The sequence below is a fragment of the Pseudophryne corroboree genome, chromosome 8 (genome assembly GCF_028390025.1).
Source record: "Pseudophryne corroboree isolate aPseCor3 chromosome 8, aPseCor3.hap2, whole genome shotgun sequence".
Lineage (NCBI taxonomy): Eukaryota > Metazoa > Chordata > Amphibia > Anura > Myobatrachidae > Pseudophryne > Pseudophryne corroboree.
In genome coordinates, this window is record NC_086451.1 from 260,365,029 (window position 1) to 260,378,695 (window position 13,667).

The window sequence follows — 13,667 nt, forward strand, 5'->3', positions numbered from 1 at the left end:
CTCGATGAGTTTATATATAAAGGATCATAACCTCAAATATAAGAATAATCAAAATCTCCTATATCGGGACTTAGTAGATGGAGCTCTTATATAGGGGCTCCTGATGGGAGCTTAAATGATGGTCCTTCTTAGAAGTATAATCTGTTAGATAATGGTGTTTTTACAAACTACCTTAAAAACTAATTAGACATAATTACTTATAGAGCCGCCTAGGGAAACTATTGGTTACAGTCCTTCATAGGAGTGCTGACAACCGTATGTCGGCGTTTTTGCAAACTGCCTAAAATGTGGTATCCAACTCTTATAATCAAGACTATTTCTGATTCAGATGTTGACCCATGTAAAATGAAACTCAAGAAGTATGTGGCTGGTTTGACAATCACAAAGATATAAATGATGCGACTTCCTCAATAAGTCTCACAGAGTACATCCTGGGAGAGATTTGGCTGTGTGTGGAAGTCACAGAATGATATATATATATACATATATGTGTGTGTATATATATATATATATATATATACACACAGGCGTCACCAGAATCCACAATAATGTCCCAACAGCGTGCTTTCATTCATTTATGTTCGGGGATGTTCTTCCTTTCCTTCACTATTTTGGAGTTTTCGAGTGCCACCTGTTCTTTCCTGCCTGCATATTTGGGGGGCACATACCCTGTAGGAGAGCACTGGCACTCAGGAGACTGTTGAGAATGTTAAATGTATTGCCCCAATATCAACATTTCGAGGGTATAAGCTTCATATAGCAAAACAGGTAGACGGACGACGGGGCTTATACTCCAGAAACGTTGATATTGGTGCAATACATTTAACATTCTCAACAGTCTCCTCAGTGCCAGTCTCTTTTTTGGAAGGATATGTATCACTGGTCAGGACACCAGAGCAGATGAAAAAAGCATAGGGGTGCCAGCAGTCATTGGACTGGTATATATGCACTACTCTGTGGCATAATGTGTATAAGGGGCATGACTGTGTAGCATAACCTGAATAACGGACATTACTGTGCTGTGTAATGTGAGTGACACTACTGTGTGGTGTAATTTGAAATGGGGTACTATTGAGTGGCCACACCCCTTTTTGACACATGCGTCTTCCCTATTTCAATTATGGGTGGGGCCTAATTCAGCATAGATCGCTATTCAGAAAAATTGCAGTTGTCTGCGAGTAGAAAGGCGCCGCCCTGACAGAAAGAACAAACGCTCCGTGCAAAATTGCAAATGCATCGCAAATTCATACACAATTCCCGGAACATCGAAGAAACTTTGCAGTCTGAGCAAATGTAAGTAGGTCTGATGCTGCCACTAATCTGCAACTGAGACGGCCTGGAAGTGGTCTTCGCTGACGTCAGAGACCCTTCCCTAAAAACGCCTGGACACGCCTGCGTTTTTTCTGACACACCCAGAAAAAGGCAGGTTTACGACCCAGAAAAGCCGGCTTTTTGTCAGTCAAACAGCGGCTACATTGCGATTACGATCTGTATGCATTTTCTATCACTATTACCCCTCACATGTACGCAATGCAAATGCTAAGCATCCGCAGTCGTTCAAAAATCGCTCAATTTGCAATTTCACTGAATAGCGATTCATGCTGAATTAGGCTGTATATCCAGGACAATCTTTAATGTTCTGCATGGCACACCTACACTTATCCAAAGTGGTAGTACCCTTCAGTGTGGTCAAATTCATATCTGTAACTCGTAAGCTTACCAGTGGACATGATATATACAATTCTATCAAACACAGACATAAAACCCTCATAACACGGTCAGAACAAGATTATTATTAAATTGTATTAATCATAACATTACTCCAGCCCAACATGACCTGATAAGCTGGGGCACTTAAGTCAGGGCCGGTTCTACCCCCTCCCTCCATAACACTTCTTACCTGTCCACTACCGCTGGTCGCTGTATAGCTATGCAGTGGCACAGTGGGCAGGGAGAGAGGAGACTGCATGTGCTCGGCTGCGGAGGGTCCAGGCAGTCTTTTCTCTCCCTGCATGAGTTCTAGGATCTAGGTGTCACTATTTGCGGTGACTTAAAGGCAAGTGACCAATGTAACAAAGCAATGAGGAAGGCAAGTCAGATGCATGGTTGCATAGGGAGAGGAATCAGTAGAAGAAAGTAAGTAGTAATAATAATAACACTGTATGGGTCATTGGTACAGCCTCATCTAGAATACTGTGTTCAGTCCTGGAGGCCATATCTCCAGAAGGATATTGATACATTAGAAACTGTACAAAGAAGGGCATCTAAAACAGTACATGGCCTACATCACAGAAATGAACAGAGAAGACTAGGGGTCTATTTATTGAGCCTTGGATGGAGATAAAGTGGACGGAAATAAAGTACCAGCCAATCAGCTCCTAACTGTCATTTTTCAAACCTAGCATGTGACATGACAGTTAGAATCTGATTGGCTGGTACTTTATCTCTGTCAACTTTATCTCCATCCAATGCTTAGTAAATAGACCCCTAAAAGATCTTAAGTTAATATGTATAGTTTGGAGCAGATAAGATACTGTAAATGGGGGACATGACAGAAATGTTTAAACATATCAAGGGTTTTTACAAGGTACAGAAGGGAGACATTTTTCAATGGAAGAAAACTATTAGAACATGAGAACTTGCACTGACACTGGGGGGAGGTAGGTTCAAGTGAAACTTGAGGAAAACTTATTTCACAGAAAGGGTTGTGGACAAGTGGAATAGCCTTCCATCATAGGTTGTACAGGTTTATACAGCAGAGCAATTTAAACATGCATGGGATAGACATAAGGGTATCCTTACAAAGCACTAAGGATGTAATGGGGTTTGAGATAACAGTAAAGTTAAAAAGGGAAAGAAAAGATTGGGTCAAGTGGTTCTTATCTGCCATGAAATTCTATGTTTCTATGATGTTCTACTGCCACTGCACTGCAATAATGGACAGGTACAAAGTACCTAGGGGGGGGGAAGCACTCGCCCCTGATGTCTTCCCCCTGAGGGGTCTAATCTGGCTCTGCTCACAAGTGAATAGCAACATAACAATATTTATTATATGAGCAGTATGAATATTTGTACAAACAACTGTGAACAATATCATCATCTTTGTCAACCTCTGATATCTTTAGTCATCAAGAATAACAACATTTTCACTATGATGGTCATGATCAGATCGGCCATATCTAACACATGCCAGAGATGGACAAAGATGATATATTTCACATTTGTTCACAAACTGAACAATTCTTGGAGCTTCTCTGCTTCATTCCTATCTGTCTACAGTAAGTTAACCTTGAGCCAAAAACAATCAACATCCATCTTTGTCCCAGCCTTTATGTATAAAGTTCTGCTTGAGATTTATCTCAGGATCTCTGCTTCTAAGTCTCATTATCAAGTGGAGAATGTGCTATTGTGCTTCTCATGTTGTGTTTATTGTCTGCTTTCTGCCCTGAATTTCTAGCAACCTCCACATAGTACAATATAACAAGCCATATATACTACATGTAGGTTGGTGGAGTATTTTTGTGGTCTGTATCCGTATACTTTCACCTGTGCTTGCTGCATTCTTGTCATAGACTGTGACTATTTTATCCAGTGTCTTTCCCACTCTCCATCCTGTCTATCTTGTGTATCCTGCAGCACTGATTACCCCTTGACTGCAGTTTTTCAGGGGTGGTCTTCTGTATGCCGGCGGTCGGGCTCCCGGCGCTCAGTATACCGGCGCCGGGAGCCCGACAGCCGGCATACCGACACTTATTTTCCCTCGTGGGGATCCACGACCCCCATAGAGGGAGAATAAAATAGTGTGGCGCGCGTAGCGCGCCACCGTGCCCGTAGCGTGGCGAGCTCATTTGCGCTCGCCACACTGTCGGTAAGCCGGCGGTCGGGCTCCCGGCGCCGGTATGCTGGTCGCCGGGAGCCCGACCGCCGGTCAGCCGTAGTGAACCCGTTTTTCAGGTGTTGTTGTTAATCTTCCCTGTCCTAATTCAGTAACTCCCAGCTAGCCTTGATGCAGCAGTGTTGCTAGTTCTATTCAAATCTTGGGGGCATCCAAGTACTATATCTCAGGACAAAGATCATGCTAATAGCAGAAAATCAGTTCTCTGGTAGTGGACTGGGTGTCATTCTTGTCTAATTCCTACCTCAGGCATGTCAGATATTCTCTGTTGTTTCTGTATCCTGACTTCTCTTGTCATGTCATTGTCCTATCCATTAAATTTGTTCCAGTTTTAGGATTCTATTCTCTCTCAGTTACTGATCAGCTGATCATTACAGTATGACAGACATACATACATATTTTATTTTTGGATGCTGGGAGAACTCCGCCACAATTCTGGAGTCTCCCAACTGTTCTAGGAGAATAGGCAAGTATCCAGTTAAGAAGTATTCATGGACCATAACTTTATATCAATGGTTCCCAAACTTTCTTGAAACACAGCGCCCTAGAGATTTAACATTTTTTTCATGTCACTCCTAGATAAAAGTTTTTTATTGATACATTTTAGAAAACAATATTAAATTAAGTAAATTGTGCCTACCTGTCATCCTTAGATTCAATTATGAGGGGGAGGACAGAGTTGTTCTTCTGATTGTCCACATGTTTTATGATTGGCAGCATCTAGCACTGGTTTTACCTATCACTTTGACCATAAATAATTTGATTTGAACCTGGCCCACCAACCTCAGGGTGCCTAGGCACACAGTTTGGGCACACTGCTTTATATTGAAAACTGACTACAGATGAGTAAATGACAGAAGCAAAACCTTTTACATTTGGATTTATTGTAAGGCAGTCGATAACGCTGATAGTGACCTTTAATAAAGTTGCTTATAAGTAATAACATTAGGTTTGGATCTGAATTTTGTGAAGTTACCAAAGAGAACCAAAGTGAACTCTGGGAAATGATGCTGCCAAGAGGCAATGATAATACGATGCATGAAATGTTGCACCAAGCTACCGTATATGTCTCTAAAATGTGTATATAGATCGCAGCAGCAAACTTGTTAGCAGTTGGGCAAAACCATGGGGGTAATTCAGAGTTGATCATTGCAGCAAATTTGTTAGCAGATGGACAAAACCATGTGCACTGTGTGTGTGTGTGTGTGTGTGTGTGTGTGTGTGTGTGTGTGTGTGTGTGGGGGGGGGGGGGGGGGGGGGCAGATATAACATGTGCAGAGAGAGTTAGATTTGGGTGGATTATATTGTTTCTGTGCAGGGTAAATACTGGTTTATTTTTACATTGCAATTTAGATTTCAGTTTAAACACACCCCACCCAGATCTAACTCTCTCTGCACATGTTACAACTGCCCCCCCTACACTGCACATGGGGGCTAATTAAGACCTGATCGCTAGGCCGGCGATCAGGTCTAAACTGCGCATGCATATGCACCGTAATGCACAGGCGCGTAGCACGGTACAAAGCGCATCGCCGCTCAGCGATGGCTTTGTGCGAAGAATGCATTCGCACGGGCGATCAGGGAGGGTTCCTGACGTCAATTCCGGTCCCGGACAGGCTGAAGTGATCGCAGCGGCTTTATAAGTCCTGGGCTGCGCAGAGACTGCACAAGTTCTGTTTGTGCAGCTCTGCTACACATGCATTCGCACACTTGCACAGCTAATGTACACTCCCCCAGTAGGCAGCGACTATCTGATCGCAGCAGTGCAAAAATCGCTTGCTAACAAATTTGCTGCTACGATCAGGTCTGAATGTGCACTGTAGGTGGAGCAGATGTAACATGTGCAGAGAGAGTTCGATTTGGGTGGGTTATTTTATTTCTGTGCAGGGTAAATACTGGCTGCTTTATTTTTACACTGCAATTTAGATTTCAGTTTGAACACACCCCACCCAAATCTAACTCTCTCCGCACATGTTATATCTGCCCACTCTGCAGTGCACATGGGGGGTAATTCCAAGTTGATCGCAGCAGGATTTTTGATAGCAACTGGGCAAAACCATGTGCACTGCAGGGGAGGCAGATATAACATGTGCAGAAAGAGTTAGATTTGGGTGTGGTGTGTTCAATCTGCAATCTAATTTGCAGTGTAAAAATAAAGCAGCCAGTATTTACCCTGCACAGAAACAATATAACCCACCCAAATCTAACTCTCTCTGCACATGTTATATCTGCCTCCCCTGCAGTGCACATGGGCCCTCATTCTGAGTTGATCGCAGCAGCAAGAAAGTTAGCAATTGGGCAAAACCATGTGCACTGCAGGAGGGGTAGATATAACATGTGCAGAGAGAGTTAGATTTGGGTGGGGTGTGTTCAATCTGCAATCTAATTTGCAGTGTAAAAATAAAGCAGCCAGTATTTACCCTGCACAGAAACAAAATAACTCACCCAAATCTAACTCTCTCTGCACATGATATATCTGCTTCCCCTGCAGTGCACATGGTTTTGCCCAATTGCTAACTTTCTTGCTGCTGCGATCAACTCAGAATGAGGGCCATGGTTTTGCCCAGTTGCTATCAAAAATCCTGCTGCGATCAACTTGGAATTACCCCCATGGTTTTGCCCAACTGCTAACACATTTGCTGCTACGATCAGGTCTGAATTTTCCCCTATGTACAGTTGCTGATGTCAGCTCTACTCCTTGAAAATCCCTGTTTCACAGTATAACATGCTGTAAAACATGTGGATTATTGGGGTAATACAGTCAGCTCTTACCTTGGACATCCACAGTGAAATTAAAGCTGGCTTGCAGATTGTGTTCGGCATTGGTAAGCAATATGGTGTAAACCCCAGAATCCTTTTCTGCTAAGTTCCTTATAGCCAAGCTGTACGTTTCTGACTTTGCTTTGTAGCAGGAATGGCCCTTTTCTATTTGTTTCCCATCTTTGTACCTGCGTACAACAGAACAGGAAAAAAAACATGAGGTTAGGAAATGTAATTGAAGCTAATTTTTGGAAGTAATACTTCTGTCATAGGTTATTTACTCTAACTGATGGAAAGAAAAGCAATAAAACAAAAATACAAACAGTTCTGGCCAGCTGTCTCTAATTCCTGGAGCATGCTGTCTCATCTCTCAGATGCCGTTCTTTTTGTTTGCTTTTTAGAACCACAGTTTACATTAATAAATCCTTCCACTTAACATAATTTGGTGATGTGTGCATTACTCTAACAACCCTCTTTATGCTCATGTCTGGCTATCTCCCAGGGCAGTATTTATCAAAGGCCCCATCCCCCCACACACACACCCTCCTTTCTTGGCTGTGCTAATAATACTCGCATTTACTTAGTAAATATGGATATATCACAGACACAATATTTCTCTTAATACTTTTCCAGGCAGATACACAGTTATAGTAGAATCATCATGATGTTTACTAGAAACTGGGATATACTGTGGACCAGGCCTGGCCAACCTGTGGCTCTTCAGCTGTTGTAAAGTTACAAGTCCCTGCAAACCCTCCCAATGACCAACTGTTAAAGCATGCTGGAACTTGTAGTTCCACAACAGCTGGAGAGCCACAGGATGCCAAGGCCAGCTGTAGACTTTATTTATTTTTTATTTCCTGATTTTCCCATACAAATTGGTTCTTACTCCCTGGAACGTACTGTAATAATGATGATAGCATCCCGTCAGAGGTGGTAGAGGCTAATACACATACAGTACATGCCTACTTTTGAAAAAGCATTTCAGGGAGATTGTGAAAGTAGCACCTATCAGCACGGATGTGTACTGCTACATCTGAGAGGCATGTCATAAAAATGACTTATATCCAAATGTACATAAGCCCCAAACTTAGTAAGATCTATTAGTTGAAGAAAAGACACTGACATTTTTCAGGACTTGTTTGTGTATTGTGCTTTTCAAGAGGTTCCATATACTGTAAGTGGCCATGAGAAACCTTATTTAATATGCATGTAGCCATTGGGATCATTGTGCCTTATAACTAGTGCATTTAACTAGTGCCTTATAACTGTGCCTTATAACTCATCAGTGCAGAGAAATGGCACTGATGAGCCTATTTGAATGTATGTGTCTCTGATTTATTCCCCCCCCCCAAGAATGTAACAGCTGCATAATGGGGATAAGGTGCAATCAGGGAGATTGATGGGTCTATTCAGGGAGTGAGGGATAATTATACTGTTTCAGGGAGTCTCCTGCAGAATGAGGGAGGGTTGGCAACTATGCTAATACAGCAGATCAATTTAAACATGCTTGGGATAGATATAATAATATATTTACAAAGAATTAAGAAACAAATAGGACTGAGGTTACCTAAAGGTTAAAAAAGGGCAGACTAGATGAGCCAAAGTGGATCTTATCTGCTGTCAAATTCTATGTATCTATGCACTTTATCTCTCTCTCTCCGCTTTATCTCTCTCCAAGGTATGATCCATTTCCCCCCAGTAGTCTTTAACATATCTTTGGAAGGTTTGATCAACTCCCAACAGGAGTTGTGCATTATGTGTTTTTAGTTCTTGTTTCAAGTTTTGCTTTATAAGATTGCAAAACATTTATCTAGCTAAGTTTAATTAGAGTTCTCCGTAACCTCACATACTGTAAATTTAGACATTTAGATAGTGTAACAGTAACTCACCAGATGGTCAATGGCGGAGGGAAAGCCTTCACTTTAACAGACAATGTCAGCTCCTTTTCACCCTTTAATCCTTTGTACACTTGCTCCTTTTGCGGATGTATGTGAAGGAAAGGCATTTCTAAAAAGAAAAACCAACAACAAACCTTATATAAAACACAAAATATCACACATATCCTGAACCAGTTTTGAACTTCACATTGAATGTGATATGAATATAACAATTAGTGACACTGGAATAAATGCTATCCTCTCATGTAAAGTATAATATCAGTGGCATAAATCTCATACTCCAAGCGACTTCCTCACTTATATGACTTCTATTGCAATGCCCTGGACACTGCCAAACAAACATATTTCCAATCTCCCATCAAGCCTCTAATCCCAAGCGACTTTTTAATACCTTTCAATCACTTCTTAACCATCCTTCACCCAACCCACCAGCCACTATCAATGCACAAGGGTGTGGTATAGAAGATATACATGTATTAGGTCTACAGTCATTAGGTCGACTCCATATGGTCGACAAGCACTAGGTCGACATAGACAAAAGGTCGACATAAGAAAGGTAGGGAAAAAAAGGAGATTCTCATGGGAGACATAAGAAAGGTCAACATTGAAAAAGGTCAACAGGTACAAAAAGGTCAATAGGGTCGAAAAGGCCGACATGACAATGGTCGACACAAAAAAGGTCAACACTTTTAATTGCATTTTTGGGGTAAGTGTGGATAGTTTTGCCATCTGGGACCACCAATTGTTGAAATGCATTCGATCACCCCACTTCAGGCACGGTGTCTCGCTTCTCTCGCAGCAAGGTTACTAAAAGTTATTATTCGTGGCATGTACAGTCAAGGACAGAAAAAAAAAGATGTGTTGACCATATGAAGCTGTCAACCTTTTGAACCTGTCGACCTTTTCACGTGTCGATCTTTCATATGTCGACCTTTGTCTATATCGATCTTTTTTTTCCATGTCGATCTTGTGTCTGTTGACCATATGGGGTCAATCTAATGACTGTCGACCAATAGTCCGTAACCCAATGCACAAGATCTTGCTTCCTACTTCAAGGACAAGATAGATAAGACCCAAAATGCAATGGTTTGCTCTTCCTCAGCCAGAGACCTCCTTAATTCCCTAAGTGAACCTTCTGTTACCTTCTCTTCACTTCATCCCACAAATGAAGAGGAAGTATCACAACTCTTCTCATCCTCCTACTCTAGTACCTCTCCTCTAGATCATATACCCTCACAAATCAGTAAAGCTCTGTCTCCCGTGGTCATCCCTACCTTAACTAAAATCTGTAATCTTTTTCTCTGTACTGGTAACTTTCCATCATGGCTGAAGCATGCAGTCAATAGTTCCATTCTGAAATGACTAAATTCTGACCCAACAGTGTCATTGTGCATGGGCACTGTGTAATGCATACACCATCTGAGGTTTTAGGTTTCACGTATGTGCAGTAGCAAAAATATCGCTCAACTCCATGAACATCTGTATTGTGTGGAGACCCTGAATCAAAATCTGTATGTTCTTTTCACCCTTTTACCCCAACAATATTAAACTGCCTCCATATAAACCTCCAAGTCCCATATTATAATACCATTGTATTGACAGCTATGCCACTATGACAGGGGCCAAGCCCACACAGCAATGGTCACATTCCCACCACTTTTCACCATAGGTCCTTGATCATTTTAGCTTCAGTCACCTGTGGTCCTTAATCTAGCCCTGGAGGTTATCACATGCATATTAATAATGGATGCCTAGTGCGTGGTGATCACCAAACACTGGGCCCAGGGGGAGCCCCACACCGCAAACCCTGCGCCCAGAGTATACATACCTGGTGCCATCAAGCAGGTCACCTCTCCTACACGGCATCATCTCCCCAGTGACATATTTGCAAATATGGTGCCAAGCAGTGAAAATAAAGACTCTGTCATTGTGCCACAGCCTTTCTTATCTTGGGAGCATGCACCATCTTCCCGAATATCACTGGTAAGATGGTGCTGCATAAAAGAGAGAATCAACTTGCTGGTACCAGGTAAGATGTGGAAGGGCAGTGGGGGCAGCTCACTGCTCAGAGGAAGGGGACCAAGTGCAGATATGAGCCCTTTGGGGCTTGATACGCTACTGGAGGATTGGTTTACTACTGCGAGAATTTAAATTAAGGGTAAAAACTACAGTAGGTGAGAAAAAAAATATCTAGAGGCAAAGTTGTCAGAAAAAAGGAGTGTTAGCAGAGAAATCCCAGAACGGCTACTTCAGAGTAACAGTCCCCACACACCATTTTAAAATAAACATTTGGGAAAGACAGCCCATAAGGAAAGCCATTTTTATGTTTTTACAGTGATTCTTATCATTCTCCCAGAGACTGCACTTCTATTTGTTTTATTTTCCTGACTGTATAAAATGGTGGCCGTGGTTTTCACAGACATCAGTGAGAGGAATGTAGTTTGATTATTTGGTCTGTGCGAGACCGCAGTAGATTAATAATGAATTTCACATCTATGTTATTATATATTGTAGTAATGGAATTCAGCTGCCGTCCCTTGAATATTGATCACTGCACTGCCCATTTTGTAAATAACACTTCTTCCAAGGAGTGAGAAAAAACTAAAATAGCTTAAATACAATATGGCTGGTTTTGTTTCACTTGATGTATCTAATAATGAGCACAAAAGAAAATATAACTGTGATTTAAAACAAAACAAATAGTTATTATTGTTCTTAGATATTATAACTTCCATAATTTTTCCTGCTCATGTACAGAGCATCCATTGCTTATGATGCTTATTCGCATCATTGTTTTATGGCTTCTATAGTTTTTCCTGCTTATGGGGGTCATTCCGAGTTGGTCGCTCGTTGCCGATTTTCGCAACGGAGCGATTAAGGCAAAAATGCGCATGCGCATGGTACGCAGTGCGCATGCGGTAAGTATTTTAGCACAAAACTTAGTAGATTTACTCACGTCCGAACAAAGAATTTTCATCGTTGAAGTGATTGGAGTGTGATTGACAGGAATTGGGTGTTTCTGGGCGGAAACTGGACGTTTTCTGGAAGTGTACGGAAAAACGCAGGCGTGTCAGGGAAAAACGCGGGAGTGTCTGGAGAAATGGAGGAGTGGCTGGCTGAATGCAGGGCGTGTTTGTGACGTCAAACCAGGAACGGAACGGCCTGAGCTGATCGCAATCTGTGAGTAGGTCTGGAGCTACTCAGAAACTGCTAAGAATTTTCTATTCGCAATTTTCTATTCGCAATACGCTAATCTTTCGTTCACTATTCTATGGTTAACGCTATCATATAATGCTGTGCTTTACAAGAAATAAACGGAACTAATTTAAAAGGCAAAAAAAAACAGTTTTGCCTTTTAAATAGTTGCCGCTTTTAAAAAAACGGGCAATCTCGCAGGACACTACATTTCCCCCTAAAGGGGGCAATATATCAAGTTGTCTCTTCCTAGAAACATGCAGAAACGGCTTCTGCAAGGTTTTTGTGTTATTCTAGTATCGGCCATATGTGTGAAAGGGTTAATGCAAGAGATATCGCAAATATCTCCTGTGTTAGATAACTATGGGGACAGCATTGCATAACACTTCCATTCCCATAGAACCCAGTGTTTTCAAATGCATCAAGCACTGATAAGGAAATTGTTTTGGAATATGACTGCTATTTCTAATCCATCCTCAGATAGCGTCAGAAGGTACTTTTTGGGAGAATGCACGAGGTGGGGGAATCATCTCTGACCCCTCCTCTGTGTCTCTGAAGCTCCTCCTCATAGCAAAAGTGAGACCCATGTAGTACATTTTTCAAATAAAAAATATGGGGGGGGGGAAATAAAAAATACATAAATAAAAATAAGTATTAAAGTTCTGACTTTTCTTATAAAGTAGCTGGTAACAATGACAAATTCTGCCGGGGAGCTTCTCGGACAGACTCTGCACTTACGGCACATGCTCAATATGTACACGTAGATGAATGTCTTTTACAGCTGTAGTAAGCCAGCGGCAAAAGGGTTTGGGACTTGGCAGGCAGGCATTCACTGGGACCATCACTTTTGACAAGTACTGTCCCAGCTGAACTGCAATGATACAATTTGTCAGTAAATAATTTCTTATCATCACAATTGGTGGCAATAAGAAATGATAGTATACAGGCCAAAAAATTGAATCTTAATACATAGGGTGAGATTCAAATGATATATCACGCCCAATTTCCTTTCTAAAATTATCTCCGTTATCGCGCATATTGCGCCCATAGTAATTAGGTTTACTGTGTAAAGGGTTGGGTGCCTCGCTACTCCGGGGGCAGTGAGCTGAAATAATGATACAACGTCCCTGAGGGCAGAAACAGAACGAGTGTGGAAAGGGGTGAAAAGAATTGAATTGAATGCTAAATCATTTAGAAGCTGCCACTGCAGTGATTTCTTCCATGCTGTATGTGTATATGCATTACAAAACTAATAATTGGCTTACCGTAAACCGTTACTGAAATGTTTTTAGCCACCAAAGGAAAGTTGCTATCCCTGCAAATGTACACTCCACTGTGTTTCATTGTGACATTTTCTATCACTGCAAGTCTGTCTCCCTCATAGCCGTGTGACATCGGATAAAAATCCATGGCAGAATGTAGGACCTGGTAGAACACAACAATGTTGTTTAGGATAAAAGTATATATTACTGCATACAGTTGTTTAAATGTTATTATAGTTTCACATTTTGTGCAGTGAACCTGAATTATTTTATTTATTATGTTAAAATTATCTATTACCAACGCTGATACCTATACCGTGTTGTTTTTAAAATACAAGCCCACATTATTGTGCTTTTTCCTGTTATACACTAGATTTACTAGGTCCATTGTTACTTTGGTTTGTGGAGCCTGGTAGAAGCAGCAGTATTAGCCCTGCTCATTAAAATCTGTAATTGATGTTATTCACAGTGATGACAGACAGATGACTCAACCGGGGAACTTAATATATTACATTTGTGCCCACACAGCACTTACAATAGGAGAATAATCCATTTGTTTATCACAGCAGCACAAGAAGTGACTTCTGGGTAACGGCCCAGTGTTTGCCCAGTACATATGCTGCCATAAATGTGAGAATGTGCCACCACCAATTT

At 41.5% G+C, this 13,667-nt stretch overlaps 1 protein-coding gene across 1 annotated transcript in view; it reads right to left on the minus strand.

The window, feature by feature from the left end:
• Positions 1–13,667, minus strand: part of LOC134948917 (vascular endothelial growth factor receptor kdr-like) — a 334,002-nt gene that overhangs the window by 166,740 nt on the left and 153,595 nt on the right. Inside the window, exons 7-9 of the mRNA XM_063937198.1 lie at positions 13,017–13,176; positions 8,548–8,665; positions 6,668–6,843 (exon numbers count right to left, since the gene is read on the minus strand). Coding sequence (XP_063793268.1) covers positions 6,668–6,843; positions 8,548–8,665; positions 13,017–13,176 — 454 coding nt within the window. The remainder of the gene's footprint in view (positions 1–6,667; positions 6,844–8,547; positions 8,666–13,016; positions 13,177–13,667) is intronic.